At 46.6% G+C, this 25,440-nt stretch overlaps 1 protein-coding gene and 1 pseudogene across 5 annotated transcripts in view; one reads left to right on the forward strand and one right to left on the reverse strand.

Annotated features, from left to right (window-relative positions):
- Positions 1-700: 700 nt before the first annotated feature.
- On the reverse strand, positions 701-8,721 carry LOC142458752 (inhibitor of growth protein 4-like; annotated as a pseudogene).
- Positions 8,722-14,670: 5,949 nt separating this feature from the next.
- ATP6V0A1 (ATPase H+ transporting V0 subunit a1) overlaps positions 14,671-25,440 on the forward strand; it is a 56,229-nt gene continuing 45,459 nt past the window's right edge. For 3 of the 5 annotated variants that reach the window (XM_075561849.1, XM_075561852.1, XM_075561853.1), the window contains exons 1-2: positions 14,671-14,807; positions 16,718-16,880. In XM_075561849.1, coding sequence (XP_075417964.1) covers positions 16,764-16,880 — 117 coding nt within the window. In that variant the 5' untranslated portion in view covers positions 14,671-14,807; positions 16,718-16,763. Of the gene's footprint in view, positions 14,808-15,056; positions 15,076-16,717; positions 16,881-25,440 lie in introns of those variants that run through there. The other 2 variants (XM_075561850.1, XM_075561851.1) reach the window with 2 other exon arrangements.

The raw sequence follows: 25,440 nt of genomic DNA on the forward strand, positions 1-25,440 counted from the left end.
TACTTGAGAATGTTAAAAGTAATTATTTGAACATGTATAGCTTTTATTCAACTACCCCAATTCCTTTACATGTTATCTGAGGATCACCCGCCCTCCCCCAATCACAAAGCCAGGATGAATCCCCTTGGCGTGGAGGAAGGGGTGTCCTTGCAAACAGGGCCACTGCCCAGATACTCTGCGGAGCCCGCACCATGGAAAAAGCAGGAAGAGAATGAAGAAGAAAACTCCTCACACCATAGCCGCACCTCCCCCCCCCCCCCCCCCCCCGGGTGTGTGGAGAAGCTGGAGGGCTGGTGTGGCGGCCCCCATGCTTACTGCTCCAGTCCTTAGATACAAAGCAAGGGCGTGGAGCGGCCCACCCCTCTGAAAGACAGCACCAACCTCCTCGGCGTGGAGGCAGAAGGGAGTGGGCGAGAGCATTGCCCTCTGGGTGGATGATGACAAGCACGCGCGCGCGCGCACACACACACACACACACACACACACACACACCGTGGTGGCTGCGCACCCCTCCCTGCAGGATTGGCACGCAGCCTCAGCACCAGAAGAGGGGGAGATGTCGGGACTACACCGCCCCCTTCTCCCTGCACCCCAGGGCCCAGCACAGGCATTCCTCTCCCCACCAGCCCAGGTCCAGGTCTGGGGTGGGGAGGGGGACAGGGGTGTGTGGGAGAAACTGTGTTGGACTCCCAGGCTGCATCTACTTCTTCCGTTCTTGGGAGCAGCATGGGTGAAACCATTTCCCCCGGGGTTTGGTCGTCAGCCCCACGCAGGCAAAGGGGAACCAACCACTCGATGAAACAATCGGGGCGGTCACAGGCGATCATTTCTCCGCAGGAGACCTGGTGGCAAAGGCTCGTTGGGATCCACGGGCATATCCAGCACTTGGGAGGGCGGACGCTGCCGAAGGTCACCGAGGGCATGCCGTCCCTACTCAGGACTTGTGCGCACAGCTTGAGCTTCTTCTGGGCAGCCTTGGGGTCTCTTCATCGGAGTTTTTCCCTTTGGACCGAGCCCGGGCAGTTTTTCTCTCCTTTTGAGTCAGACTCTTTTTGGCTTTGCTGGAGGAGCTGTCGTGGTCACTGGACTCGACCTGCTTCTCCTTCAGATCCGCCTCAAAAACGGGCCAGGTCTGTGTCCAACCACTGGATGAGCATGTCCACTCGCTGTTCTTTGGTCTAGGTCCCTCAGGAGCTGAACGTTTCTCTGCAACTCAGAGGGAGGGTTTTCAATACCGTTTAATAACCATTTCTATACAGAATGCTTCCTGTTAGACCGTGGGAATCTTAAGGCCAGGGTCTGAAGTTACGTCTTGACTCAATGGCAGCACGGCCCAGGTAATGTTCCAAATACATCCCTGAAGCTATCTTGAAGCAAAACAAAGTAACTTCCAAAAGTAATTATTTTAAATGCACAGAAATAGGTATTTTTAAAAGTAAAAAAACGTGGTGGTGGTGGTTACATAATCAGTTGTCAACTTGAGACTTAAGAGTGAAGGGGTGGAGCTTAACCTGTCAATCAGGTCACACCTCATTTGGAGACACTAAGGAGATAAATAGCTTGTTGGAGACGGGACACACGCTCACTCCCTGGGAGACATTTCCATTGACAAGACACATGGAGCTACACTAGAGCTGAGGAGCCAAGTGGAGACCCCTGCCAGCACTGAGATGCTTCCACGCCACTGGATCCACAAGACTTTCCACCCACTGGCCTGTGATCTTCCTGCATTCTGCGTCATTGCATGTGTTTCTTGAGTCTTAAGAGGACTTTATAGATTCGTATTGGACATAGGGGCTAATATCAGACTTAAGGACTTGATCTGGACTGGGATGTTTTTTCAATATTCAATTGCTCTTGTAGATAAAGCACTTTTTTATACAGATATGAGTGTCTCTGGCTGAATTTGCTTCTCTAGTCTACCCAGACTAACACAAAAGCTCCCTCCCTACCCTGAATCATTTGAGAGTCAATTGCCAAAATGATGTCTTATCATCCCTAAATAGGCTGTATTTCCTATAAACAAGGAAATTCTGATTCACAACCACAATCCCACAGCCACCAAGTCAATTCCAACCCATCACAGCCCTATTTTGAGTACAGTAGAGCTCTTCCATCGCCTCTCCATGAGCGGACATCTTTATGGGGACACATCGCCTCTTCTTTCTCGTGAAGAGTGGCTGGTGGCTTGAAACAGCCTTTTAATTGGCATCCCAAGGCTTAACCCACACATAATTATAATACAATCATCAAAGCCAGAAAATCAGTATTGGTACTTTACAATCAACTAATCCTCACAGCCTATCAATTTTCATCATGTCTCAATGTCTAAATGATCCAATCCAAGATTGCACTTTGAAATTGCTTGTCATATCTGTTTCATCAACCTCAACCTGGTGAGTGTTCTTCAGTTTTTTTAATGTTAAAAGTTTAATTGACATATAATTCACATACCATAAAAATCAAATGGCTTAACCATATGTAAAAGAATTGTGCGAGCAACAGTACAATTCGGTTCTTCACTGTTACCTTGACTCTGACGACTGACTTATTTTAAGATTACAGGACAGCTATTCTCTAGACTGTTGCTCAATAGGGATTTGTCTGCTGTTTCCTGATGATCAGCGTTTAGAGTCTTATCTTTGGCAAGAATAGCCCCAAAGGGATACTGTGCTATTTGCATCCTACCAGATGGTAAATGATTTTGATTTTCCCAATGCAAACACTTCATTATACTCAGGTGGAATCTATATATAGGCCAGGAGACAGTAATTCAAACAGAACATGGAGATAATGAATGGCTTAAAATCAGGAAAGATATGCATCAGTGTTGTACTCTTTCACCATACTTATCAAAGGGTCGCAGCATTAGGAAGGCTGAGAACCACTGGTCTAGAGTGTCAAACCAGTGACACTCATCTTTATATAAGGAGTAAATCAGTATTAAGAAGGCACCCCAGAAACATGTTGCTGAGAATGAGGGGGTTGGAGCAGAGACCCAAAGCCCAACTGTAGACAATGGAATATCCACCACAGAGGGGTCCCAGGGAAGGGATGAGTCAGCCAGGATGCAGTAAAGCACTGATGGAACACACATTATTCCTCTGGATCCTGAGCCCCCAACCCACTACCATGACCCCAGTGCTGCTTCTCACTCTGGACTAGTTCAGGGCATGTACACAGGCAGAGATAAGAGATTAAAGCTCATGACACACGGAATCCAGGAATAGGAATGGAAACAGCGATACCAAAATGATAGGGGGAGGAGGGGAAGAAAGGAGAACCATCGCAATGATTGACACATAACCACACCCCTCCCTCCAGGGGGGAAAAACAACAGGAATCATGGGGGAAGGGAGACAGCGGTCGGTATGAGATAAGAACATAATAATAATAATTTATAATCTATCAAGGGGCCACGAAGGTTGGGGGGAAGGGAGAGGAACTGATCCCAAGGGCTCAATAGAAAGTAAATGTCTAGAAAAGAATAAAGGCAACATATGTACAAATATGCCTAATATTTATATGGATTGATACATATTGATGTATGGATTATAATAAGAGTCATAAGAGCCCCCAATAAAATAATCTTTTAATAAAATTTTTGTTTTAATCATTTTATTGGGGGCTCATACAACTTATCACAATCTATACATCCATCCATTGGGTCAAGCACATTTGTACATTTGTTTGCATCATCATTCTCAAAACATTTGCTTTCTACTTGAGTCTTGGTATCATCTCATTTTTTTCCCCTCCCTCCCCGCCCCCGAAAAGCAATTTTTTTAAAAGGACAAGTAAAAGAAAAAGAAGGCACCCCAGCCCAATCAACTGAAGCCCATAGGTCCGATGTCAGCTGAGGCCCTCTTCAGACTCAGGTAGCTGCAAACCGAAAGCAACTGAAGGTGAAGTGGGGAGCAGGGAGATCACCGGCTGGTGGGTGCCGAGGCTCACGGATCCAAGGTCGGTGGAAACATGGCAGGTCACCCATAGTTTTCTCAGGGTCGGGCGGCCCACAGAGGACTGCCACTGGAAGCAGGTAGTGTCCCAGAAGGCATGAGGCAAAGAGCAAAGAGAGAGAGAGAGAGAGGGGAAGTTCCCAGACTCTCTTTTAAAAAGACCATCCTCCCAGGTGGCATCGTCAGGCTGTGACCTGACAGGTTGGACTCCACCGCTCCACAAATGCGAGTTGGCTAACTCTGAGGACCACACACACTCCGCTTATTTCTCTGATTGTTTGCAGGAAGAGCACTTCCTTACTTTCCGTCACAACAGGATGTCCCAAGAGTAACTTGTATTTTCCGTCCCTGTCCTGGAGTTGCGCGTTTCTCCAAGAAGCTCTGTTTCTTTGGAGGGACCCACAGTACTTGGAAACCCCAGTCTAGGCACTAGGTGCGTCCACTGTTACAGCACATTACTACATCTACTGGGTCCTCTCTCTCCTCTCTGTCTTTCCCATCTCTGTCTGTCTCTATATATTAATGAGGGGCCTTTAACATTTTCATGGAAAAATTCTATTATCTTTTAATTCTATTTTCCCACAAACTTTTTAAACCCCTCTTATCTGTTTATATAAGAAATTGTGAGTTCATACTGATATTTTAATTCCAATTCCATCCTTCAAGATTCTCTACCTTGTCCCATTTCTACTTGTATTTCCCCTTTTTTCACAGTAAGAAAAATGCCCAAATGTGGCAAAATACATAAACCACTACAGAGTGGTCAGCCCAGAATTCTATGTCGAGTGAAAATAGCCTAAGAAAGAAAGAAAGGGAGATCAAGACGTAGTCCGAGGAAGCAAAATGAAAAAGAATTGGTCACTAACAGTCCTACCCTAAAGGAATGCTACACAAAGTTCCTGAACTGGACAAGAAATGAGCACAAAAGACGCCAGGGAACACCAGGAAAGAAAAAGGGCCTTATAAACCCAAAACACGAGTGCCTCCAACGGGCCTCCTGCGCCCATCAGGTCTTCTGAACCAGGACTGATGGTTGGAGCAAGACTCGCGTGGCTCTGGCCACTGTGCTTCTGAGTGTGTCGAGGAAATCTGTGAGGTAACTATATGATAAAGTGGGTGAAAAGGGACCTAGCGAAAGGCAAGCCTCTCTACTTGACACAAGCTAGTGAGATGAAAAGACAAGACAAAAACTAGTAGATGGCTGTGAGTCCTAAATGATTTACTTTAAATTGGAGTAACGTTTACCTGTATTCATGACCTCTGAAATTCCATGTACAAAGCAATGTGTACTGAAAACGGGGCTTGAGACAATAGCCAAGAAACAGAAGCTTCTTTGGCACATGATTTTTCTGCCTCCACTTAAGTTTCTTCTCTGAAGACCATGCCGTACATACTTCCTTTTCTGTTTCCTGCACGCTTCCTTCCCCACGACCCCCTCCTTAAAATACCACTCGAGCCCAGGAAGGGTTTTCTGTGAGACAAAAACAAGTCAGCTGTAAATTCTGGCAAGCTCTATCGTTAACGAAGCATGTGATTACACATAGAAATAAGTCACATCAGCGTGCCACCGATCAAAATACTACGTTCCCAGTTTTATTTTTATTTCTAACAAATGTTTATTAAGTATTTACTGAATGCCAGTCACAAAGTTAAGCATTAAAAAGAGCCCTGGCTGGCAGTCCCTTGGTTGATAAGCATCCAGCTTCTATCTGGATGCTTGTTCCAACTCCCTGGATGCTCCACAGACGGAAGTTGTGGCTATCTGCTTTGTTTATGAAACAGATTGGACGCCTAAGCCAATCCAACTCTGTGCTGTAGGGTCGCTGTGAGTCAGACTCAACTTAATGAGACTCTACAATGACCACAAGCCACTGAGAACACAATACACGAAACAAATGGGGTCCCTTCCCCTCCTGGAGTTTTATGGCCTTTCTCCAGCTTACTAGAAAACCAAAACATTCTCTGTTTCAGAAATCTCCTTGAGCTAGTCTCACTTTCTTGGGAAAATATTGCTGTGGGCTGGGCACTGGGTTGCTAACCCCAAGGGAGGTGGTTCAAGCCCAGGAGCTGTTCTGTAGGAGAACGATGAGGTTGTCTATTCCTGGAAAAGACTGAAATACTACATAGGGTCACTGTGAGTCAGAATTCACATGATGGCAATGAGTGTGGTTTGGGGGTTTAAAGTCCCCAAGAGGTTTCTCTGCTCTGTCATTTAATCCTCTCCATTCTTCCCATCTTGAATTTTCTTGTGTTTTTGAAGTTGCACTTCGTTATAAAGTTTTTCTTTTCTTTCAATCATTTTATTGGGACTCATACAACACTTATCACAATCCATACATACATCAATTGTGCAAAGCACCCTTATACATTCGTTGCCCTCGTCATTCTCAAAATTCGCCTTCTGCTTGGGTTCCTGGAATCAGCTCATTTTCCTTTTATCCCTCCCCCCTCCCCGCTCCCCCGTCCCGAAGTTTCTTTTCATAATACTCTTAACTCCCACAAGCTAAGAGGCGCCCTGCCTCATGTGTTGATCACACGAGTCACAAGGAGGACATAAAAGTCACATGCTTCAGATCCGTTCCTATCTCCTGGCTGTTGGAAGCGCAAGCATGACGAGAAGCCACTTTTCAGTTCCTGCAGCCTTGGCAGCTACAATGGAATGTCTGCTTCTCAGGTTAAAACACGCACAGACTCCAGAAGGAAAAGTGGAAGCGTTCCTCTGAGGACCTCCGGGGGAGCTATGAAGGGGCAGGGGCTGCTTCAGAGGCACGTGCTGAGCAGCGTTTCAAACACGGGGTCACAGTGGTGGCAGGTCTGCTGAAAGCTGTGGAAGGAGAATTCTTTAACATCACACCCTTGGTCCAACAGCTCAGACATGAAAATTTCCTTTATCATTCAAGAGAAAAAAACTTAGTTGGCTAGACAGAAGACCGTTAAACTGAGCCACTGCCTCCTCGGTGAATGCAGATAAACACAAGCAAAATTCTAAATTAAAATGTCTCTTTGGCTGGCAGCTCCTTGCAGATGAACGGTTGAAATGTCAGACGGTGCTAGAGACCCTTCTTCTCACAACTGGAAAGGGAAGTATGAGGGGTTGAAGAGTGCCCCCCCCCCCAGCGCCTGTGAACGCGACCTTATTTCCAAATGTAGATATAATCGCGTTTGCAGATGTAATAGCTAAGAGGCGGCTTCACTGAATTAGGGGTAGGGTGGGCGCTAGTCCCAGGGCTTGTAAGAAGTGGGACATTTGTACAGAGACCCTTGGAGGTAAGGAGGTGAAGTCAGAGGCAGCAGTGGAGTGATGACTCATGTATTCCAAGGAAGCCCAAGGCTGGGTGGCAACCACCAGAGAGAGGCTCTGAAAGACAAGAAAGGATTCTCTCCTCAAGCCTGGGGAGGGACCATGGCCCTGTGGACAACTGACCAGGATTCCCAGCCTCCAGAGCTGTGAGAGTCCATCTCTGCTGTGTAAAACCTTCTGGAGGGCGGACATGTGTTACATCAGACCTTGGAAACATATGGGAAAGAGGGACGATTGAGCAAACATGTGTTTCCAAACGCTTAGTGTAAGTAACTTCAACTCTCTTCTCGAGGCCCTTCTGGGAATCCGAGTTGGAGGAGCACACATGGCCTTTACTGGTGGAGATTCAGACAATAGCTGAAAAATCAAGAGAAAGGGAAGAAAGAGAGAGAGGGCGGAGTCCCTACATCATCCCGCTACGACAATCCGAGTTCTTGAAATGTTTTGAGACCCAATTAGTTACATCACCGCCTCCGTTTTCTTTTACCGTGGTAGTGAAGTACTAATCTTTGTGGTTTTTGTCTAGCTATTTCATATATGCTAAGGGATCACGCAGGTTAGCCCCCCAGAACTGTGTTACCACCTGTGGTAGCTACATCATCTGTTGTCAATTTGAGACTTAAGAATGAAGGGTGGGCTTGTAAAAAAAAAAAAAAGAATGAAGGGTGGAGTTTAGCCTGTCAATCAGGTCGCAGCTTGTTGATCTCATTTGGAGGCGCTAAGGAGATAAATAGTCTGCTGGAGCGGGGACATGTGCTCCCTCCCTGAGAGACATTACTGATGAAGAGCCTGATGGAGCCACGCTGATGCAGCCAGAGTCCTGGGAGCTGGAGGAGCCATGTGGAGACCCTTCTCAGTGCTGAGATGCTGTTACCACCACTGGATCCACAAGACTTTCCACCCATTGGCCTGTGATCGTTCTGCATTTGGCATTATTGCATGGCTGCGTGTGAGTCTAAAGAAGAATTTATGGACCAGTATTGGGTATATGAGCTAATATTGAAATTATGGAGTTGATTTGGACTGGGCTGTGATGTTTTCTTAATGTACAATTACTCCTGTATATAAAGTTCTTTTCTATATACATATGAGTGTCTGTGAATTTGTTTCTCTGGTCTACCCAGACTCACACACTGCTTGAGCTTCTTATGCAATTGCTCTGGTCTTCTAAGGCCCGAGGAGTAGCCAGCAGTCTTTTATATTTGATTCTGTTGAGTGGTTGATGTACTGGTTCAAATGTCACCAAAAAGCCTGAGCACATTCCAGGACATTATTTTTGTCTTCTTTCTTTTCTAGGAAGCATACAGGTAACCAGGGATAAAGATCAGCATGAACAGCTGGTTCAAAATCCTTCACCCAGTTTCAAGCTGTGTTAGTTTACTGCCTGACTGAACAAACTCCTATTCATCCTTCAATACCCATCCTAAATGTCCCATCTTCTCAAGCCCAACTCACAGCCATGGAGCCAATTTTTACTCAAAACAATCCTGTCGGACAGAGTAGAACTGCACTCGGGGTTTCTGAGATCATAACTCTATGAGAGCAGGAAGCCTTGGCTTTCTCCCTCAGAGCAGTTGATGGCTTCAAACTACTGACCTTTCTGTTCACAGTCCAATGCATAATTCACTATGCACCCAGGGCTCCTGTCCTCAAGGCTAGAAAGGATGAAGAACTTCTCAATCACTGCTGTATTACCCATGTTATGTCAGAGCTAGCTGTTGGTCTTTCCTGTAGGTTTCATGCCCTGGTTCCTAGCCGTGTGCCCAATACACAGCGTGCACATAACAGACGTTTGCTTTAAGAATAATGGGGTTCGGAGTAGCTAAAAACTATTTATAAAAGCACTGTTCAGTAAACAAGCGGCCATCTAGCTCAGAAGCAACAAAGCCCACATGGAAGAAGCACACCAGCCTGTGCGATCACGAGGTGTCGAAGGGATCAGGTATCAGGCATCAACAGAACAAAAAATCATATAGTGAATGAGGGGGGGCGGAGTGCAGAGTGGAGATCCAAAGCCCATTTGTAGGCCACTGGACATCCCCTTACAGAACGGTCTCGGGGAGGAGATGAGCCAGCCAGGGTGCGATGTAGCAATAGTGAAACATACAACTTTCCTCTAGTTCCTAAATGCCTCTTCCTCCCCCACTACCATGATCCCAATTCTTACAAATCTGGCTAGACCAGAGGATGTACAGTGGTACAGATAGGAACTGGAAACCCAGAGAATCCAGGACAGATGATCCCTTCAGGGCCAGTGGTGTGAGTGGCGATACCTGGAGGGTGGGTTGGAAAGGGGAAACCGATTATAAGGATCTACATGTGACCTCCTCTCTAGTAGAGGGACAACAGAAAAGTGGGTGAAGGGAGACATCGGACAGGGCAAAATATGACAAAATAATAATTAATAAATGATCAAGGGTTCATGAGGGAGGGGGGAGCAGGCAGGGAGGGGAAAAAAGAAATTAAATTAAAAACATAATAATAATAAAAAATGAGGAGCTGATGCAGAGGGCTTACGTAGAGAGCAAATGTTTTGAGAATGATGAGTGTAATGAATGTACAAATGTGCTTGACACAATTGATATATGTAAGGATTGTGATAAGAGTTGTATGAGCCCCTAATAAAATGATTAAAAAAATAAACAAGTGAAATTAAATAGAAAAGTACAAAAAAGTACTCTTCATTATTTAATTTTAAAAAATCATTTTCCCCCGTAAGTATGCTCCAATGTGGATTACCTTTGACAACAGTAACTGAAACACACACACACACACACACACACACACACACACACACACACCTTTGACAACAGTAACTGAAACACACACACACACACAAGCTCTTTTACTGTACCAGACTTGATGAGCCTGCAAAGTTCTCACTGCCTCCACGCACATTTTCTCATTCTCTGTGCTCTGAGCCTCCTCTGCAGTGGCCTTCGTAGCTTTGTTACCACAAGCTCTCGTCTCCACAGATAATAAAGTCCACCACAGGAAAGAGAGGGGGCGAATAGAAGCAGGGGGAAGATCCCACTCTTTCTTATCTAATACTTGGCTTTTTGTTGAGAATGGATTCCCATTAGGGGTCATGTTGTGGACTGAACTATGTCCTCAAGTGTTGACCCTGAAGGAGTTAACACAGACTGAGGGCAGTGGACTGTTTCCATGGACACCGGATATCCCATGCACACAGGGAAGACCTGGGCTGCAAACGGCTTGGAGGTGGTTCTGGGAGCAGGACCTGTCCGAGGGCTCCGTGCTCCGTCCCAAGGACAAAAACTGTGCGTCTCTAGATAAGGCAGTTTGTTATGAGAACCTAGTGCTTGTCTGCACCCTCGTTCCTTGTTTACTTTGAGAAAGTGTGCACTAACCCTTGGCTTAGCTGGCTGAGAAAATAAAGGACCGTGCAGGGCGGCCATCTGTGCTACACCCAGCACAGCGGTGTCAGCTCTTTGCTGGTGTCAAACCACATGTCCCGTGTCCATGTCGTTTCTGCCCCTCACCGTCACACAGTACTCAGGAATATGTGTTGTAAATCCTGACCGACCTGTGCTGATGGGTCTTGTTAAAAACAAACCCAAAACCCTTCAGGAAATGACAGAATATTAATGGAACTATTTCAATCTTCTGATGAAACACTAGCTGCACTCACTCATTTATGCGAAGACATTTAGAAAACAGCTACCTGGCCAGCCAACCTGAAGAGATAGGTTCTATGTGTGCCCATTCCGAAGAAAGGTGACCCACCAGAGTGTGGAAATGATCAAACAATGTCACGGATATCACATGCAAGTAACATTTTTGCTGAAGAGCATTCAATGACATTGGAGCAATCCATTGACACAGAACTGCCAGAACTATGGATAACACTGAGAAGAATATGAATTCTAGAACACTTCATTGTGCTGATGCTGAACCAGGACCAAGAGACATGTTCGAACTGGAGGGAATGCTGAATGGTTTAAAAGCAGGGAAGGTGTGCGTCAGAGTCGCGTCCTTCACCACACTTATGCGATCATCGGACAAGCTGGCCCATGTGAAGAGGAGCTGGGCATTGGTGTTGGAGGAAGGCTTAGTAAGCCAGGAGTTATTTCTCTGACATGTGCTATCAAATGGGATAAATGTGGGCTAAGCATTGGGCTTCCAGTCATGAAGCTGGCTGTTCAAACCCACCCGTTGCTCCTTGGGAGAAAGACGAGGCTGTCTGCTCCCAAGATTTGTAGTTTCAGAAATCCGCGAGAACAGTTCTACTCTTTCCTATACGGTTGACATGCGTCAGAATGGACTCATCACTGTCATGGGATCGATAGCAACCCTATCTAGGGGGTCTGAGGCTACAAATCTTTATGGGAGCCGATAGTTTAGGCTTCCTCCCCCGGCGCTGAAGATGGTTTTGAACCACCGACTTTGTGCTTGGCAGTTCAATGGTAACCTAAGAGCACCGCCCGCACTCATGGTTTGATGGCAGTTGGTACAAAACCCTGCAGTCTTTCTACTCTACTTAGCCATGCTACTTTCCAATAGGCTACTCCTTTAGCTATCATGAGGCAAACCAAACCCGCACACTGATACCTCGGAGCTGGAACTTTCCACTACTTGAACAGCAAAGCGTAAAGAATCTGCTCTGTGTTTGGAACTTTGCTTGATAGTCGAACTGAAAATATGACTTGAAAAACACGTACAGGCCAAGGTCGGGTCTCACTGTGGACACGATGACGGGGTGATGCTGACGGGGTGATGCTTCCATCTAAGCACCACTCTGCTCAGACACCTCGTGCCTCTCTCCGTGCGTTAAAACATTCGTCGAGTTGGTTTACAGATGCAGAAAGGGAGACTTGGAGAATTCCAAAGTTCCAGCTCTTAAATACCATGTAACATATACAAAGATCTGAATTCACATCAGATTCAGAGTACTCTTAACAGAGGCCACCCAAGAAATGGAGCTAAACTGGCTGGGTTTGACTCACGTTGGGCCGATGATTAACTGGGTGACCTTAGTCATCTCTAACATGGGAATCGCAATAGTAGTTGACTCATGGGGCTGAGACTGATAGGTAGGAAGATTAGGGATAAAGGGGGTTGGCTCCACTGAATGCCACGCTAAATGGAAATGAGCTGGCCATGCCACGATCAGGGGTTTGAATGGAATTTTAGGCACACGTTAGACACCTATGTGGCAGATCCAAAGCTGGACATGCACAGACCACGGGCACATCGGCACAGGTGAAGGTCAACGTGGGCACACACACTAGGTGCCCATGACATCACATCACAGGTGCACCTAGATGATCGATAGGACAGCACAGACTGAGGGCAGGCGAGCGCTCTCTTTCCGGCCAGAGGGGCAGATCTCTTCCGTGTGACACCCTCTCAGGGCTGGCACTTGCTCTCAGCTTCCTTTTTGGGGTCACTATTCCTCTTTTGATTCGGTGGGCTCCACTTTCCAGCCATTTTTCACGTGTTCCTCTGAAGCGACCATTTTTGGTTGTGAACTTTCCCACGGTTCCCGCCATGAGGCCTTGCACGCTTTCCAGAGATAGCGTGTACTCTCTGAGACTGCACTACCTGAAACTTCCCTCTCCCTAGTAAAAGTTACTTGGATTGCAAAGGTGCTTCTGCCGCGGGAATTCTCTCAGCGTTGAGCACAAGGGAGGAAAACCATCCCAGAAACCTAACATGAGGATGAAATGACTTCGTATTTATCAAGTGCCTAGAAAAGTGCCTGGCTCACAATAAGTATTAATTTTTATGTGCACACCCCACAAACCCCAACCCTTTGAGAATTTTCTCGCTGAAGTGTGAGCTCTTCTAGGATAGGAAGCATGACTGCCACCTAGTAGGCCCTCAACAAACAGTTCTTGTCTACATGGCGTTATCTAGCAGGCGGCTGAAATTCCATCTCTGAGCTCTGGAGAAGGGAGGTTGATGGAAAAACAGACGTGAGTCCCACAGGTAGGTAAGACTGCCAAGGCAGAGAGGACGGAGCCAAAGGGATGACACGGGGCCAGATGGATGGCAGGAGATGGAAGAGTCCGATTTTTGAGAGAAAAGAGCTGGAGGAAACCATGAAAGAAGAGAATTCACGGGAACTGAATTGGGTCCAGAGGAAAGGCTGTCATACAGAGGAAGATGAGAAGTTTGTGGTTAGCAAGCAGCTGACTGGGGTTAATTTTTTGTTCTGATGTTGTTTTTAAGTCTCAAAGGAAGGAATGACAGTGATTGTATAATCATTTCAAACGTGGCAGTTAGGAGAGCTATTGAACATTTAAGGAACCACGGAGAAGGGAAGAGCTGGGTTACCAGGAAAACTGTCCCGAAGTTAAAGCTTCACTCAGGAGACGAGTCAGGAAATTCAAATGCAACACTCACTTGGGCCCTTCAGTATTTCACTGACGCCGCTGGAGCAGATTTGGTATTTTTTGTCAAACAGACAAAATGACCAGCACCATGCTTCTGTCTGAAGCAGCACCCTCTGGACGCTGGACTGGCAACAGCGTTCTACCTACCACCCAAGGAGATGGAATAACCGGTTTTCCAAGTTGTTCCACATAAAATTCTGGTTTGTACCAACCACGTGGGATTCCTACTCGGCCTTTAAATGAGGCAAGGAAAGCAAACTAGTATCAGTAATTGAGGCATTGCGTTAGACGTCGTTAGCAGGTATCTCTCGTGTGTGTGCATGTGTGTGTGTACATATGTTTTTTTTTTTGAAGAACAAAACCTCTTAGGTGGTCAAAAGGGCCCACAGGAAGCTATCAAACAAGGTGAAAATTTACTTTCAAGCTTGTTTTTGGCCCCCTCCCACTGCTAACTGGAGGAAAAGAGACCTTGGCAATTGCTGGAAATAGATGCTTTTTAAACAAGGTTTTCCATACTACGTAGTTCGCAACCTTCCTTTCACACGGTTCCTCCTGTGGTGGTGACCCCCCCCCCACCATAACATTTTCTTTCTTAACATTACTTTCGTTGCTACTTCATCACTGTCATTTTGCTACTGTTCTGAATCGGGCGACCCCCGTGAAAGGCTCGTTCGACACCGCCAATCCTCAAGGGGGTCGCGACCCACCGGTTGAGAACCGCTGCAAGCTCCCCTCGGGGGCGTGTTTTCACTTGTAATGTAAGGAAGTACCGGGATGTGTGTGCCGTATCTTCTCCCGGCGTCTTCCTTCGAGGAACGACGTTGTACACCCACTCTTTGGCTAGGACAAAGGGAGCGGGCCGTCTAGCCTGGAAGTCCAGCCTTCGCAAGGGCTCGGCCGCGGCCCGCCGGCCGAGCAAGATGGCGCCAGCCGCCCGCCTCGCCCCGCCCCGCCCCCGCGACTCTGCATTGCGGCGGCGCGTGCGAGGCCTCACGCCATTGGCCGGCTGCGATGAGGTCATCCTGGGGGCGGAGGACGGCGGCAGCGCGGGGGCGGGGCCTGGCGGACGCACGCACGCACGCACGCACGTCGCGGCCCTGCTGCCCGGAGCTGGGGAGGCTGCGGCTCGTCTGCGCTGTGTGCTGTGGCGGCGGAGGGCCGGCGGCGCCAGGTGAGCCGAGGCTGCAGGTGAGGCGAGGCTGCGGGGACGCCGCGCGCGAGCGTCCTCCAAGGGACGCGGGAGCTGCTTCGAATCGCCTTCCTGCTTGCCAGAGGAAGGAGCCGGGAACGTGGTCTCCCTCTCGGGGCATCCCTGGTGGGGGCAGCGGAGCCCGAGGTCCCCTCCCCGCGGAAGGACCTGAATTCCTTCCCCCCCTGAAGGGGTCGGGAAAGGACAGAAGGCCGCTGGATGTGCAGGACAACTCGGGGGGCTCTCTATTATTCCCCTCCCCGGGAGGTAGGTGTGTCAGGGCTCGGAGAATTCCTGCTTTCTCTTCGCACCGGCCGGAAAAGAAGCAGGTGGATACCGTGTTCGAGGCTGGACTGGTTGACAGTCATCCGGACACCCCTGCCCCCCCACCCCAAGGCCGAGGTGGGGGCGCCTCTTATGGACTCATTAAGCAGAAGTGTTGTTAACGTCCTAGCATGTCATTTTGTGACCCCAGAGCCGCTTGGATCGGTCGGCTCCATTGAGTTGTTCCGGCACACCTGTAATCATTAAGAACAGGGAGGCAGGCAGCTCATTGGAAGCTGTCCTTATCGGTAGGCTCCGAGCTGTGCTGATAAGGCATATTTTTAATATGTTGTGAGGTTGGGAATCTACTTGTTTTTTTGTGGGGGCATGAGGTGGGTGGGGCTGGTAATAGATGGTTTGGATGACTCAAGTATGTGGTTCGGTGTTGTGGATCGGTTCTAACTCCCTAGTGACCTTTTGGATCCGCATACAGACGACCTTACAGTCAGGCTATGGAATGTCTTGAGAAGTCCATGCTTGTATTGGACTGTGTTGTCCTGTAGCTTCTAACATTGAACGCATCGAAGGCTTGTCATTTTAATGCCTTTATCTCCCAACTCCCTAGAAGAATAAATTATCTTTTGATGCCAGTATCCCCTTATCAGTAGTGACTATGTCCCCTCGTGGCAATAAAATGACTATTCGCTGTGCCTGAGTGTAGATCCTGGGCGCCCTGGGCCTTCCCTTTGCTGACTTGAGAAAAATAGTTACCATTTCAGGACCACTGATAGCGCCCATTGTCCCGGTTACCGGCGAACATTAAGAAACCTTCCCCCAAACGAAACCTTTATTGTCTGGAGTGCGAAAAGGCTCGGCAGCTGGAAGCCTACAATTAATCTTCAGGGTGGAGGATGAGAGACAGCTTATTTTCTGTGGCTTGGAAAAACTGCTTTGTCATGATCCATGTTGCCTGCTCTGCTTAATTTGAAGTTGAATTTAAGGTGTAAAGTGGTTTTCTGTCTCCCTTTTTCTTTAGATCATGATTATACATTTGAATTCCTTAGGGGGGGAAATAGTGTTTTTTGGAAGCTTTGGAAAGATTAAACCCTTTTAAGGGAGCTGCAGTTTTAGAGCAGTGCTGGGCCTCTCGCCGTTAGAGACTGGCCTCGTCAGCAAAGGGTAGGAAGCGAGCTGCAGGGAGACATCTTTTATGAGGTTCATCAAGCGCTCGTGTTTCCTGCACAAGCATAAAACAAAAGCACTGGGAAGCACGAATGTGATTGCCTCATAATATTGTGTCGGGGGTATTTAAAGAGCAGCTTGGAATTCCCAGTCCCTGTCTTTCATCTGGATACATTCTCATGTATTGAGTTGACCCCAAACATTGTCATTCTGTCCTGATGTTGACTGCAAAGAAAGTGACTTTCCCCCCCGGCATGGTGTGGGGCACAGTGCAGTACCTGCTGGTGCAACGTCTCCTTCTGCCCATCCTCTGAAGCAGGGGTCAAACCAGTAGTTACAGACCTGTTGGCTTGCAATGGAAGATAAGAACATGGAACACCAGAGAGCCTCGCCAGGGGGTGACCTGCTCTTGGCCCCCTTAGTGATGTCTAAGGTCCTGTGATTTTTTTTCTCTCTGCCTCAGGTGGAGAGGCATTCGGGCACCCCGTTGACTGGCACTGCCTGCCGCCATGGGGGGGCTGTTCCGGAGCGAGGAGATGACGCTGGCCCAGCTCTTCCTCCAGTCAGAAGCGGCTTACTGCTGCGTCAGTGAATTGGGAGAACTGGGAAAAGTTCAGTTTCGCGATGTAAGTAGTTATTTTCTTGTGGTAAGATACCCCAACCATTATCTAGGGTGTGTGTGTGACTAATGTGCATAATTGCATTCATCGTGTCTTACAAACATGATCACCCCCCCCCCCCCCGTTCTGAATGATTCCACCACCACGAATAGGAACTGGGTGCCTGTGCAATCAGCCCCCTCCCCTCAAACCCCCACCCCTGTTACCACCAGTGTGCTTTGGCTTCTATATATTTGCCTCTTTAATTTAAGTGAGCTCATACACTCTTTGTCCCTGTGTGAATGACTTATTTCATGTAGCATCATGTTTTTATGGTCCATCTGCTCGTGTTGTGGTATATATCGGGACTCCGTTTCCCTTTATGACCGAGAGTGTCATTTGTAGTACAGCCCTGGTGGCGTATTGGTTTCGAGTTGGGCTATGATCCACAAGGTTGGCAGTTTGAAATCATCAGCAGCTCGGTGGGAAAAGCAATGGGGGCTGTCTGCACCCATAAACAGTTACAGTTGGGAAACGCACAGGGCAGTGCTACCCTGTCCTACGAGGTCACTGTGAGTGAGCCTCCACTCGATGGCCGTGAGAGCATCAATTGTGAATAACACCCATTTGGTGTTATTGGTGCATTTGTTGATGAATGCTTAAATTATTTCTGTCTGGGGTCTTAAAAGCTTGAAGGTAAACAAGCAGCCATCTAGCTCAGAAGCAACAAAGCCCACATGGAAGAAGCACACCAGCCTGTGCAATCACAAGGTGTCAAAGGAATCAGTTATCAGGCGTCAAAGAACAAAAAAATCACATCATTGTGAATTACGGGGAGTGCAGAATGGGGACCCAAAGCCCATCTATGGGCACCTGGACATCCCCTTATAGAAGGGTCGCGGGGAGAAGATGAGCCAGTCAGGGTGCAGGGTAGCAACGATGAAACATACAACTTTCCTCTAGTTCTTAATGCTTCCTCCCCTTCAACTATCATGATCCCAATTCTACCTTGCAAGTCTGGCTAGACCAGAGGATGTACACTGGTACAGATAGGAACTGGAAACACAGGGAATCCAGGGTGGATAATCCCACCAGGACCAGTGGTGTGAGTGGCAATACCAGGAGGATGGAGGGAAAATGGGGTAGAAAGGGGGAACTGATTACAAGGATCTACATATAACCTCCTCCCTGGGGGATGGACAACAGAAAAGTGGATGAAGGGAGACATCGGACAGTGTAAGATACAACAAAATAATAATAATTTATAAATTATCAAGGGTTCATAAGGGAGGAGGGATTGGGGAGGGGGAGAATGAGCTGATACCAAGGGCTCAAGTAGAAAGCAATTGTTTTGAGAATGGTGGTGGCAACAAATGTACAAATGTGGTTGACACGCAATGGATGGATGTATGGATTGATAAGAGTTGTATGAACCCCCAAATAAATGAATTTAAAAAATTATTTCTGCCTTTTATCTATTGTGACCATTGGTGTCCAGGCAAATGTTTGCTTTTCATTTGCAAAGATAACCTTCCAGCACTGGCTTACTCTTGTTGGAGCACTCACGTGGGCTTGTCTTTCTGGTGGTGAGAATGTTTTGTGTCAGTCCTTCCCTGCTTTTGCTGCGAGCTCCTCCTCAGGGCAATCCCGCGCACTCTCCCAGTCATTGCTTGGGATTTAGAAGAGGACAGCGAACTAACCTGTTCAAGGTTTTCATCTTGCTTTGGGGTTCCTTAGCAGGATCATGAAAAATGTTTCAACTCTCCCATGGAGTAGGATGCATGTATTACAAAATGTGAGGCATCAGTCACAGATTGATCGTATTTAAGTATTTAATACTCATTCTTTTGGAGCCTTGACCAGGGCAGGCACTTGCAAAATGTGTCAGAAGAAAAGGATTAGTCTGAAACACTCTGTCCTGGGAGCCATACGAGAAGGCGTAATGTACGTGGTGACAGAAAGGGGATTTGATACTTCAGTATTCTTGATTTGCCACATCCGCCTATTATGTGCTCTCAGAGCTCCACAGACCTCTCTTTCATGGTTCTCACTCTAGTCCTGACTTGGCATTCATCTGTGTGAGTCGTTGATGAAAGCTTCCCTCCTCTGCTCTGCTCTGCCTGTCCCATGAAAGCAGGCATGCATATGTTTGCTCGTTGTTGCACCATCAGAACGAATAGATGAATGAGAGAGGAGTAGGCAGAAAAGTGTGAGCCTCATCAGTGTCTGCTTCTGGATTGGTCAGCTTTCAGGGTGTTCTCAGTGGGAGCTGAAATTGTACAATCACTCCGAGGTGTGGCCTTATTCCTTATCCTCTTCTCCCTTCCCTGCCTTCCTTGATTGACTGTCTTACCTTTCTGACAACCCATTGTTGTCTTCCACTGTCTCTCATCTTCTCCACCGGGGTGTGGGTGTGCCCTGAGTTTCAGCTTGGCTCTCTGGGGAAGTTCCGCCACACCTACACTTCCCATTATTATCCTTTTGCTGTCAACTCTCTCCCTTCTTTGTTCAGTGTCTCCCAAATCCATATCGCTGGCTTTGACCTTCTAAAGGTCATCCCTACATGGACAGTGCTCTGAGATGACTGTCACTCTGTCATTCTCCCAGGCTCGGTCTGTCTAAATCCCATCACTTTACCTTCACACCAACTCTTCCTGCATCCTTATTTAACACTGGCGAATGCACCAACGTCTCCAGTTTCCAGGCTTAAAGCCCGAGTCAATACTAAGTCACCCTTGACTTACAATACTGCCTCTGGTATCTCCCTTCTTTTTATTTATTTATTTTATTTTTGATATCTCCCTTCTTAACACCTATTGTCTCTAACCGCCTTTCCTTTTACTTATGATGTATTTCCGTCATTTGAAAAGGCATACAGAATAATAGAATGAACATCCCACTGAAGAAGTAAACATCCTACATATAATTGAAGCCTCCCATGGACCCTCCCTCCGTGCCATTCCTCCCCTAGAGTAACCTCTGCAGTGACTTTTGCTCTTATCATGCCCCTGTTGTATAGATTTTCAAACTGTGCACACATGGCATACTGTGTATATATGTATGTTTTCAGACTGCTATGTATACATACTATATGTATCCTTTCGCACTGAATTTTTAAAGTCAACATTGTTTCAGAGATCCGGTCATATTGATAGAGGTAGTTCTAATTCATTTTTTAAATTGCTATATAATTCTTGTGAGAATGGACGCAGTTTATGGTGAACATTTAGGCTGATCCCAGCTCTTGGCAATGAAGGAGGGAAGGATTGCAGTGAGTGAGGACTCCTGTACATGTTTGCAGGTGTGTGAGGGGGATGTTGGGGGGGCATTCTCTAAGGTAGCGCACACTCAAACTCTTTGGTTACAGGACCTCTTTCACACTCTTAAACATTTATTATAAGCTAATGTAAAATGAGAAATACTCAAAACATTTATTAACCCAATCACTTGAAAAATCACGGTACAAACCCACCAAACCCACTGGCATCTGGTCAGAGTCAAGGCATAGCGACCCCATATGACAGGAGGATTGTTTCTAAGGTTGGAGTTTTGTTTTGTTTTTATTTGGCATATCATTCACAGTCATACAATTCAGTAGTTAAATCCTACTAAGAGTCATCACAATCAATTTTAGAACACTTTTCTATATTGCTGTTAGGGTCCCAGTTCCCCTCAACTCCCCATGGCATGTCCCTAGTAACTATCAATCCAGTTAACATCTAGATTTACGGATCCTGGAGTTCATGTGCCCTGCAATGTATAAAGCAAACTCAAGAAACAAACAGACAAAAAAACCAACCATGACAAAATAAAACAGAGAAACCTCAATAAAAAAGAGCAGAAAATATTAAAAACTGGAACAACTTTAAAATGGGTCAAAAGGGAGGTCAGTGATTAAGGAGCTGCATTTGAACCTAAGTGCACCTGGTGGACCTCACAGTGCTCTCTGTCTGACAGCGAGGCCAGTCACACCCTGGACTGTGGTCAGAGGCCTTCACCACCGGCTTAATCCACGCGGGGACCCTGCAGTTGGATTTGGGGCTTCCGTGGGCCTTTTGCAAAATGGGTGTTCAGAATTTTAAGCTCTGATACTGTTTCCTCCTCTGGATTTGGATTTTATTCTAATCCTTCGATCATACCAGCTGGTGTGCTTCTGTGTAGACTTAGTTGACGCCTCATTTAAATGGCTGCTTGTTTTAAGACAAGCAAGTCTGTCATCTCTGTAGAAGCCGACTGCACGTATTTTTCCTGCAGAGCAGCCGGTGGGTTTAAATCACCAGCCTGTTGGTTGGCAACCAAGTGCTTCAACAACTGTGCCACCAGGGCTCCTAATAAATAGCTTTTTAATGAAAAACAAAAAAGCCGTATTTTCCAAGGGTATTGAGGAGATGACAATTTTTAGAAGTCTCTTTCAATGTCTGTCTAATAGGTGACAGGTTCTCATGACGGCTTCTGTATTCAATCTGTTGTGAGCGTATAGGAAGGAGCTTCAAGAAGTTCACGGAAAAATCCCGTTATCTTTCCATTCCATTTTTGCACCAAACGTCTTAAGACCCCTGTATGCAGTCATATTCTGATATCTCCGATTGACCTGAGAATGCTTATGTGTGTTCTTGGGGTGGAGGGAAGGAGAGAGGGGACAGGATGGAGGAAGATGGGGTGGAACCCTAAATGGAGAGCCTGTGAAAGGGGCGTTGAGGAGCAGCCGTGGAACACTGCAGCCCACTTCTCATGCACAAAGAGAGCTTTCTTTCTTTGGTCTTTGATGGAGAGTCCAGGCCAGTCGTTTTTCATGTCTCTCAATGTGCATCTGTCTAGTTATTTCCTCATAATTCAACTGAGGTCAAACATTTCGAGCAAGAAGACTGCCTAGGTGATGCTGTAGCCTTCTTGACATGTCACCGCAGAAGATGAGGCTGTCATTTGTCCTGTCATTGGTGACAATAAGTCTGATCACTTGATCAAGGTGGTGTTTCCTAGCTCGCTCCACTGTGAGGGTGTCTTTGCCCTTGGGGATGCCTAAGTCTTGTGGAGTCTGTCTCTGACACTGTGCAGACACCTGTTTCTCAGTGGCTGTTTATCCACCGGAGCCTTGCCGACTTCCTAACTTTACTATTATTTCTACATTTATTATTATCATTCTTCTTTAATAATAAGCTGACCCCTACTCCATCCTCTTTCCTTTTCCAGGAGAATCACTCAGAACCCATGGGTGTTTTTGTTATAATCTTTGGATGTCACTATTTATGATGTTTAAATATTCCGATTTTGGCCACTGGGCATATACAATGTGGAAATGTTAATGTCGTTGAATATATTCATCTCTTCTTTAATGGCTGTGCTTTTTCTTGGGTCTTCATTAAGAAATCCTTCCCTTCCTCAAGTTTATGAATGCATATTTTTGTACAGGGATATGTTGCTTAGCATCCGGCCTAGAAAGGTTCCCACAAGGTTTATTTTATTTCAGGGAAGGCAGCTTTCCTTTGGTTTTCCATCCCCCACCCCCTGAGGATTTTGAAGATTCTGAGGGTGAGACAGAGCACATGGAGCTGGGTTCGGGCTCTAGGCGGGTCTGGGGGGCAGGCAGAGAGACTAGTGGTCAGGGTTGGCCACCTGCACTCTCCCCACTGCTTCCTCTGGCCAAGCTGCACAGCCAGTGCCGCCAGCTCTCCCTCTGGCCTCCCCACTGGTCGTGGCCGTGGAAATAGCCCCAGCGGCCAAGACACAGATGACTGGAAGTGGTTTCCCGTAAGATTTTAACACTGTGCTGCAACTCTCAAAAGGCCTTATTTCCTAGTTAGCAACCTATCCCCGTAGTTGCTTATAGAGTTCAAATAATGGATACAGGATTGCTTACATATGTATGTGTTTGTATTTGATCGACCTCACTAACTACGTCGTTCAAATGTTTGTATTCTTAATATCTGGTCAACTTGATTTGTCAATTATCAAAGGCGTATTTTAAAATGTCTCACTCTAGGGAGGGAGGAGTGGGGAGGGAGGGGAAAAGTGAGGAGCTGATACCAAGGGCTCCAGTAGAAAGCAAATGTTTTGAGAATGAGGATGGCAACAAAGGTACAAATGTGCTTGACACAATGGATGGATGGATGGATTGTGATGAGAACTGTATGAGCCCCCAATACAATGATTGAAAAAACAAAGCAAGATCAGGGGCTGAATATGAAGAAGGCCATCAGTATTTCCCATCCGAATTCATGCTGAAGGTGAAAAAGAGAAGCCTCACCATCTAGGTTTGTTTGCCAGTGCCTCAGTTTTGAGGCTGTGTCAGCAGACATCTCTGAATGTAGAATTCGCCCCCGCCCGCCCGACATGCTTTGATGCTGGGGGCTCTGCCAATACCAGCAACTCGCACGCAGTGGACCGGGCCCAGAGCAGCTTCCAGACACGGGCAGGTGGAAGAGCCAGGTACTCATTCTTAAAAGAGTCCAGGGAACCCCTTATGAATATCAGCAAAATGTTCCACAGACCTTTCTAGAAGACGAGCCGCTCACGTTGGAAGGCGCTCAAAGTACCCCTGAAGGAGCGCGACCCCTCAGCGTTAGGTCAGCTCATTGGCCTGGGCGGAGTCGAACCTTGGGAGCCTCATTCGTTTAAGTGACTTGAATCACAGTGAGAAGAACAGCTGGAAACAGCTATGAGCTTCAGAACATGGATGTAAAAGTATGAATCTCAGAAATCAGAAGTAATAAAAAATGAAATGGAGCCTATAGAGATCAATATTCTAGGTATCAATAGACTGAAATGGACTGATACTGGACATTTTGAATCAGATAATCATTCTATGCTGGGCATTACAAAGCAAAGATAAGCTACCGTATTCATTAGCGGTTCTCAACCTGAGGGTCGCAATCCCTTTGGGGGTTGAATGATCCTTTCCTAAGACCACCATGTTTCCAATGGTCTTAGGAACCGAGACACTGCTCCTCTGTCCGCCTCCAGACTGGTCTGCCCACCTGCATATACGCCCACAGACAGGTACCTGGCGTGGAGACTGTTACCCAGGCTACACCATGCTTCAAGACCCAATTTCATTTATTGGTCATTAGAAATAAATATTTCACAATATATAACTACATATTGTTTTGTGATTAATCATTACGCTTTAATTATGTTCAATTTGTAACAATGAAAATACATCCTGCATATCAGGTATTTATATTACGATTCATAAGAGAAGCAAAATGACAGTGACACAACGTGAGGAACTATATGAAAGGGTCGCAGCATTAGGAAGGTTGAGAACCACTAATATTCATCATCAACAAGAACACTTTTAAGATCGATCTTGAAGGGATGGATAAAATCTATATTCCTACTAGGAAGACCACATAACATGCCGATTATTCAGATTTACACACAACCACTAATGTCAGAGATGAAGAAAATGACGATCCTTTATCCACTTCTGCAGTATGTTCAGTTAAACGTGCAATCAAGATGCATTAGTAATTATTAGTGATTGGCACGCACACGCTGGAAACAGAATGGTCTGTATTGGAAAATATGGCCGAGGCAAGAGAAATTATGCAGGAGGGTATCACATGATGGATTTTTGAAAGACCAAGCTGGTGCCTATACACATGGACCTCGCCAGATGAAATACACAAGAATCTGGTCACCCACACATGTGGAAAACAAAAAAGGAGAAAAAGCTCAAAGTAATCATCCGGAACAAGGTTAAGGGCTGATTGGAGCAAACCATCAGTTGCTCATTTTCAAATCCAAGTAGAAGCTGATGGAAGTTAAAACAAGTTCACGATAGTAAAAATCTCACCTTGATTATATCTCACCTGAGTTTAAAGACCGACTCAATAATAGATTTAATTTATTGAATACCAGTGGCCAAAGACCAAATGATTTGTGGATTTGAAGAGCATCATACGTGAAGAAAGTAAAAGTACAATAAAATTCAAAACAAACAAAAAAAATCAAAACAGGAATGAAAGAAAATATCAAAACGGGTGTCAGAAGAGACTCTGAGACTTGCTGTCAAGTGTAGGGCAATGGAAACAACCAGAAAAAGAAGATGACGTTAGAGAACTGAACAGATTTGAAAGGGTGGCTCAAAAAGGAAAGCAAACGATTATAATGAAATATGCAGAAGCTAGAGTTAGAAAACCGGAAGGGAAAACTCACTTGACATGCCTTGAGCTAAAAGAACTTGTGGCCGTGACATCATCTGGTGTCAATTTGAGAGGATTATGAGTGAAGGGGCGGATTCTAGTCTGTCTATCTGGTCATAGCCAATGAGGCCTAGGTGTGGGCGTGGCCTTCTCCTGAGGATTCTGGGTACTCCTGTTCTCCTCCTTGGAGGCAGGAGACACTTCTCTCTGCTCACTCCCTTCTAGAAACTCTGCTGACAAGGCTGGGCCCCTGAGAGGCATCCCTGAGGAGAAGCCACATGCATGTACCCTGATGCAGCCCAGGGTGCTGGAGAAGCCACATGGGGACCCCTGCCAGTGCTGAGATGCTACAACACCACTGGATCCAAAGACTTTCTACTCACTGGCCTGTGATCCTCCTGCATTCAGCATCATCGCATGTGTTTTCTGAGTCAGAAGAGGCC

This window comes from Tenrec ecaudatus, chromosome 10 (assembly GCF_050624435.1).
Source record: "Tenrec ecaudatus isolate mTenEca1 chromosome 10, mTenEca1.hap1, whole genome shotgun sequence".
Taxonomy (NCBI): Eukaryota; Metazoa; Chordata; class Mammalia; order Afrosoricida; family Tenrecidae; genus Tenrec; species Tenrec ecaudatus.